The sequence below is a fragment of the Felis catus genome, chromosome E3 (genome assembly GCF_018350175.1).
Source record: "Felis catus isolate Fca126 chromosome E3, F.catus_Fca126_mat1.0, whole genome shotgun sequence".
Taxonomy (NCBI): Eukaryota; Metazoa; Chordata; class Mammalia; order Carnivora; family Felidae; genus Felis; species Felis catus.
In genome coordinates this window covers 25,841,490-25,849,176 of record NC_058383.1, presented here as the reverse complement: position 1 = coordinate 25,849,176, position 7,687 = coordinate 25,841,490, and the positions used below count along the sequence as shown (strand labels likewise).

Below are 7,687 nucleotides of genomic sequence, written 5' to 3'. Positions count from 1 at the left end.
TAGCACAGTGTCTGGCATTTAGAAAGTGCTCAATAAATGTTTGTTGTTAACAAAGAAACATGGTTTGCTCTGTGTTTTAGAATCATGGGATTTATTTTGGTCAAACAGCTCTGTAGGGAGAAAGCAAAGACAAAAGGTTTTGGTGCTCTCTAAAAAGCAAGTGAATTGATGCCGCTCACAAAGTGACAGAGTTACATCCAAAAGTTAATGAGGTCTGGTGTGCCTGAGTGGCTCAGTTGGTTAAGCGTCCAGCTTTGGCTCAGGTCATGATCTCACAGTTCATGAGTTTGAACCCCACGTTGGGCTCTATGCTGACAGCTCAGAGCCTGGAACCTCCTTCAGATTCAGTGTCTCCCTCTCTCTCTGCCCCTCTTCTGCTCGTGCTCTGTCTCTCTCTCAAAAGTAAATTTAAAAAAAAATTTTTTTTAAAGAAGTTAATGAGGTCAAAGGTGGTGAATTATATATTCAGGTGCTGTGATGATTATTACAACCCAGGTCAATAAACCCAATTTCTTAAACATTCTAACATGCAATTTTCTATAAGAGATAGTAAGATTTAGTGTCTCACGACAAACCTGAAAAACACACTTTGTGGTAATTCTATGTTTGAGGTTAAGTATTACATTCTATTAGTATATCTCCATTTAAAAAGCAAATTATTGGGGCACCTGGGTGGCTCTGTCAGTTAAGCATTTGACTTCGGCTTAGGTCATGATCTTGCAGTTTGTGAGTTTGAGCCCTGCGTTGGGCTCTGTGCTGATAGCTCAGAGCCTGGAGCCTGCTTCGATTCTGTGTGTGTGTGTCTCTCTCTCTGCCCCTCCTCTGCTCACACTCTGTCTCTCCTTCAAAAATAAACAAATGTTAAAAAAATTTTTTAAGCTAATTATCACAGCAATCAGACCTGTCAGAAACTCAGTTTCAGGAAAATGAAATACAGAACAGGTAAATATCTGACTTAAGACTGTCCTATGCTGCTGCTGCTGCTGTGTGTGTGTGTGTATAAGTTGACAACTTACTTGTAAATGTTCTTTAATTTTCTGTCTTAACAGTGACGACTACCTCTGACCTTTGTATTCTCAAAGGCACTTGTATTATTGATAAATAAATTTCCTTCACTGCCAAGGCTTCTAGTTAAATCTTACTTGTGACATGATTTTTAACTATAGTTTTAAGGAAGACTGAGTCAAAGTATAGCGAGTTTCCCATCTTCTATTTTGATATTGCTGTTACTACTCTCATCAGCATCCTCATTATTGCCATTGGTTCATCACTCCAAACCCTCTCTGGCCTCAATCCTTAAAGCTATTGTAAAACCAAGTTCCTCCATCCCACCTCCCAGATACCAGTATGGACCAGCTCTGAATGCCTGCTTGTAACCCTAGCGCAGCAGCTGAGTACAGCTGGAGAAAAATGACACCAAGAGGCTCTCACAGTGCCTGTCAATCAACAGCCCCCATCTGCTAGTCCCAAGTTTCTACTGCCCTCCTCAAACATTGTGTGATACCACTTAGTAAATGTAGGAGGCATTCACCGAGAATAGTAAGGCAATCAGAAGCAGGAAGGGGATCCTCCAACTTCCATATTACCAATAAACATAATTGCATCTGCATGCATGGAAGAAGTGTTTACCCTGCTATTCACAGCTCCGCCTACATCTGTGCTTTGGTACCATCCTCTTGCGATCCCAGGATCCTGCTCTGTCACCCCCTCTCCTACATCTAACTTCTTTACTGGCTTTTGCTTGCAAACATCCTTTGGTCTGTCATCTTAAGGAAAAACTTCTCCCTTAGCCCCTATTATGTTCTAGCCCTTGTCTTCCCATGTTCTTCTCTCATCCAAGTTTCTGGAAAGAAGACACTGCCCTTGTTCATACCACTTTCATTCCTATTCTCTTAACCCAGCACAGACTAGCTCCTACTTACCTCATGGTTCCAATGAAATTATTCTCATATATTGTCAACATATCTACCCATGTTGGGAACTGTTTTAAATGCTGGGCCAGTAATGACTCTAGGCACTATTCTAGACACCAACAACTTTCCATCTCAATGAGTGTTACCATCATTCACTCAGCTACCCAGTCCAGAAATCAGAGATTCATCTTAACATGCTTCCCATTTGCTTTCCATGATCCCCAGTCCCTACAAATTCTACCTGCTTAACATTTGTAACCCCCAGCTCCTCACCCTTGGTTCTCATGGCTGCTGCTTTAGATCAGGCCCTTACCACTTCCTATTTGGATTGCTGCTGTAGCTTTTTATTTGCAGAAGGCCACCATCCAGACCATCTTCCACAGGAATGTCTTTAAAATTCAAATCTGATTACGTTATGCCATGACCTGCAATGATTTTCATAGCTTTCATGGTAAACAAACTCTTTACCTTAATACCTAAGCCCTTTAATGATCTTTTGTTTGTTTGTTTGTTTGTTTGTTTCATCACCTACCATTTGTTCAAGTCATCCTAATGGCAACATTTATTGAGTTGCTTTTTATGTGCCAGGCACTGTGCTAGATGCTTTTCCTCTCATTTAAACCTCACAAGAACTCAGGGTTTTGCCTGTTGTACATATGAGGAAACTGAAGCAGATAGAGTTTAGGAAACTTGCCTGAAGCAAGTGGCAGAACCAGGCTTGAACTCCGATGTGTGTGTCACTCAAGTCCAAACCCTTAGGCAACATACAGCATGCTTCAAAGTGTAGACTGGGAGCACCTGCATCAAATCTAGATTACTTATTAAAATGCAGATTCCTGTGCTCTGTACTGGACCTAATGAGGTGGGACTTCATGGGGGTGAGTCCCCAAGCTCTCCATTTTAAATAAGCTCTCCAAGTGAGGTACAAAGCACAGTACTGTCCTGTCTTGTGTATTTTTAGCCACAAGAAATTATTCCTGGGCACCTCCGTGGCTCAGTCAGTTAAGCATCCAACTCTTGGTTTCTGCTCAGGTCATGATCTCACAGTTTTGTGAGTTCAAGCCCCTCATCTGTCTCTGTGCTAACACCTCAGGGCCTGGAGCCTGCTTCAGATTCTGTGTCTTTGTCTCTCTCTGCCCCTCCCCTGCTCATGCTCTCTCATGTGTATGTGCATGTTCTTTTTCTCTCTCTCTCAAAAATAAACATTAAAAATGTTTTGGGGGCATCTGGGTGACTAGTCGGTTGAGCATGGTTTGTGAGCTCGATCCCCATATCAGGCTTCATGCTGATAGCTCAGAGCCTGCTTGGGATTCTCTCTCCCTGTCTCTATGCCCCTCCCCTGCTTGCTCTGTCTTTCTCTCTCTCTCTCTCTCTCTCTCTCTCTCTCTCTCTCTCTCTCTCTCTCTCTCTCAAAGTAAATAAACACAAAAAAATTTTTTTAATTAAAAATTATTTCAAAAAATAAATTGAATGAGTCAAACCATGGTGAATCAAGTTGTTTTAATGAGTTCAATACTCTTTACAAACTTAATCAAATTTATACAAACTCATGTGGCTTTCAGTGGAAAAAAGCATCAGTCTGTAATCACTTATATATTTTAAATTGAAATCACAGGGCAAAAGTGACAAGTTCTCAAATATGCCAGATTCTCTTAAATATTACAGACTTGAAATCACAAACACATCAGATTGTCCTGAAGATAATGTATTTTCCCATGCTTCTACATAATCATTTCAACTGTTTATCTTTTGTGGTTGTATGATGAAAAAATTTGCATTTTTTCCATCAACTTTAAGTGAACTCCTAAGAAGCCTTCTTAGAAAAAATCTAAATAGAAAAAATAAAAATAAATGACAATGAAATGCAGATAAAAGCAAAATATCATTTTAAATATAGGATTGGTAATAACCCAGAGAAACAGAGAGTCTTACTATTAGGAGTATAAATTGTTGTAAACTTTTTGTAGAAACATTTGGCATTTGGGCCCAAATTTTAAATTATTTTTTTTCTTTAACAGAACAATTCCACTTCTAAGAATTAATCCTACAAAAATATCTCCCTTCCAATTTATGATGTATATATAATGATGCTCATGGCAGCATTGTTTGTAATAATGAAGCGTTGTAAAAAACCTGAACACCCACTAAGAGTACACTGGTTAAATAATTGTGGCATATCCTGTATATAACAACGTTGAAGGGTGTCACACATTGAACATCTAGAATGGTTCCTGGCACATAGCGGGCCGTCAATAAATATGAACAAATTAATAGATAAAGGGTCAAAAGTAACTGGCTATACTCTTTATTTTGTTCATTCATTCATTCAGCAAGTATTCTTTGGGAATATGATACTGAGCATAAGCAGACCCAGACAATTTCCCTCACAAAATACACAGTCTATTAGAAGAGATAGTCATTAATTTTTACAAACTGCAAATAAGGATAAAGCTGATATAAATGAAGAAGAAAAAGGACTGTGCTATGAGGTTCTATACTTGGATGGTCTGACCTGGTGTAGGAGATCTAATGTAAATAAATGTATTTGCATATTATATACATAAGTTAGTAAATACAGTGGTTATTATGGTTGTGATGGGATCAGATGTGACTTACACTCCCTACATAAGACAGGTCTGTATTCTTTGGAATTTTCTCACAATAGCATGTATTGCCTTTGTAATCAGAGCTCTAAATGTATATATCTTAAATCTAAATAAATAGTTTTCATACCATGTTCGTGTTTCTCAAACTGTTTGGGGAAGAAGAGTGAATTTACTTGCTTGAGAGGAAAAACAAAGTGGTAGAGCCCGAGCTGTTACGGTAGGCGGAATTCTAAGATCCAAGGATTCCCACTCCCCAGTTGCACACACCTCCCAGTTATTCAATCCAACACAAATCTAGGCATTGCTGTCAAGGGATTTTCCAGATGTAATTAAAGTTCATCATCAGTTGACTTTAAATTAGGAAGATCATGGTAGGTGGGCTGGACCTAATCAGATGAGCCCTTAAAACAAGTCAAAGACATTAAAGCAGAAGAGACTCCTGCTCATCTTGAAGTAACAACTAACCATGTGTGAACTGTCCATGGCGAGAACTCGAGGGTGGTCTCTAGGAGCCGGGAGTCCCACCAACAAAAAGAAAATGGGGACGTTAGACCTACAACCACAAGAAACTGAGAACTGCCAACAACCAATGATCTTAGAAGAAGACCCAACCCTCAGATGACATCACAGCCGTGGCCAACACCTTGATTTCACCCTGATGAGACTAACCCATACCAGGACTGCTGACCCACAGGAACTGTGAAATAATAAATTTGTGTTGTTTTAAGTTGCTAAGTTTGTGGTGGTTTGTTACACAGCAGTAGAAAACTAATATAGCTAGTATTGGAAATCAAAATTGCTCCTGCAGCGTAACATACTCATCACAGCCTGATACCTAGGAGTTTTACAAAAAAATTCAAGAGTTGTTTTACTGACAAGGAACCAGGTGGTAGAAGAAAGCATGTGTCCAATTCAGTTATATTCCATCAATACCATCTTGCCCAGAAACTGTTTTTTCCTCCTTGCTACAAAGTGATTATGCATTTGCCTTTAAAACATTGACTTTTCCAGAAATATTTTTACCACTCTTTCTTTTAGGCATGTAACTAATGTAGCCCATGAGCATTTCTGCCCTAGACCCATTGAATCAGAATTTCTGGAGTTAGGCCCAGACTTTAGTATTTTCAGAAAACTCCCCCTCCCAGTGATGCTAGTGTGCAGCCAGGATAGGAAACTACTGGAGTTTACAGCAGAGCTACCACTGTGTGCACAAGTCAGCTGGTATCTTGTTAAAATGCAGGTTCAAATTCAGCAGGTCTGGGGTGGGCTTGAGGTGTTGTAATTCTAACTTCCCAGGAATGCCCAGTGCTGCTCCTTGAGTGTACTTTGAGGAGCAAGGTCTTTATGGGATTGCTTTTCCAAATGCATACCCCAACCGGGCCATCTTCATGTTCATCCTCATGACTGCAAAGGACAGCCCATCTCTCTGTCACTTCTATTCTGCCCTCCCCTCCCCTCTGTAGCTATCCGTGTCTTCCCTTAGCTTCCCTCCATTCTCTTCCTTCTTTCATTCCTGGTAGTTACCATAACTTGGGGGCAAAATCTAAAGTTGTACCCTCTCAGCAAAAGAACCTCAACCTCTTCCATAAAGCCTGAGTCTGTCATGCAAGAGAACAGTCCTCTTTTACCCATTTTAAATAAGGTGGCTCACGATAATTACTAACCTGTAATAGCCAGTTGTTTTCATTTCTATACATCATCAAGGAAAATAAAATTTAAGAATGTTTTATTCAGAGGAAGGGAAATTGCATCGCAAACTGCAATGAAGTGTGGAATTGAGGATTTTTTTTTCCCACTCTTTAGAGTATGAAGCTGAGCTGCCTCCCTTTCCAGAGGGATGTAAAGTCAAACCAGAAGGTATGATTACTGTGAGTATCACACAGGCCCCAACCCAAATAAAAGGTTCTTACGTGAGAACAGTGCCAATGGCTGGTGAATGTCAGTGTCATGAGCTAGGGAAGTGGGAGAGGGAAGGCACTGGAGTTAAAACCAGAAATGATGGCCAATACTAACTCTACTCCTAATGGTGTGACTTAAAGGGCATCATTCATATAATCTCTCTGAGCCTCAGTTTTCATATCTTTTAAATGGAACAGATGATCCTCGACTAATTCATAGGACCTCTGTGGGGTTCAAATGAGATCCTGGATGAGAAAGGTCTTCACAAAGGAGTCAACACATGTCCATGTTGGGGACAGCAGGTGATAGAACACGTTTCCTAAGCATGCCAGCATGAGCAAAATAACGACTGTACTAAGAGGGCCAAGGACAAGGCAGCTAGGAAGGGGGGCCCTCAGGCAGTATACTTGGAGTAAAACAGGACTTAATGGAGTTTAGAATAAAAGAGCAAGGTTCTGAGACATTCAGCGACTTGAGCAGGGTCACAGAGATGGGACCAAACCTAAGTCTCTACACTTCTAGTACATTATCGCAGCTGCCACTATTAGAGATTGTTGTGTCTAAGAAATTTCCTGGTCTGTGATTGTTCCTTGTTCATAGCATCCTCTTCTCGCTTTAGGGATGCAATGCTTTCTCAAATTGCTCTGCAGATACCAACTACAGTTCCCTTCCCTAAATTGTATGTGCTTCTTCCAGAGTCAGTTCTTTGTAGGTCTTGATCTTTGTCTCTTATGCTATTGATGTGTTTTATCTGTGTGGGAGAACTTGGATTATTTATTCAAAATTTAAAATGGGGGTCTGAGTGGATTTTTCTTTGGTATGATTTTCTTCTGCTATTGTGCATGTGGGTTTGTCTTCTGGATGAGTCTCTTCTACCAGTGGAAAAACTGACTGCGAGCCCTTGAGGAGTGATTGTCTACTGGAAGACTTTTCTTCGGGGTTAGCAGGCAGGGAGTCTCCACATCATTGAAGCCTTTTGGAGTTCTGATAGGACGAGGGACCCCCATCCTCCGGGGCAATTTCCTCTTATGGATCCTGGGCTGCCATTCCTTCTCTTTCTTAATTTGATGACAGGCTTCATCCGTTTGTTTTAGAAATGCTTGCAAATCTTTCATCCTCTGGTTGTCCTCTTTTCTCTATGAAGGCTTTATTCCTTGATTGTCATTTTAGGTGTCTCAGAAGGGAGGAGGAACAGAGATTTGTGCTCATTATGCCCCTTGAACCTGAAGTTAATACAGAGTTTTATCCTTTGTTAGGTTATAAAGAAAA

General features: G+C 40.4%; 1 protein-coding gene across 7 annotated transcripts in view; it reads left to right on the top strand.

Annotated features, from left to right (window-relative positions):
• IQCK (IQ motif containing K) overlaps positions 1-7,687 on the top strand; it is a 128,543-nt gene that overhangs the window by 1,727 nt on the left and 119,129 nt on the right. For 5 of the 7 annotated variants that reach the window (XM_045048017.1, XM_019820899.3, XM_006942263.4 and 2 more), the window contains exon 2: positions 6,323-6,387. The exons of 1 other annotated variant lie outside the window; for it this stretch is intronic. In XM_045048017.1, coding sequence (XP_044903952.1) covers positions 6,323-6,387 — 65 coding nt within the window. The remainder of the gene's footprint in view (positions 1-6,322; positions 6,388-7,687) is intronic. One more of the 7 variants, XM_006942264.5, reaches the window with a different exon arrangement.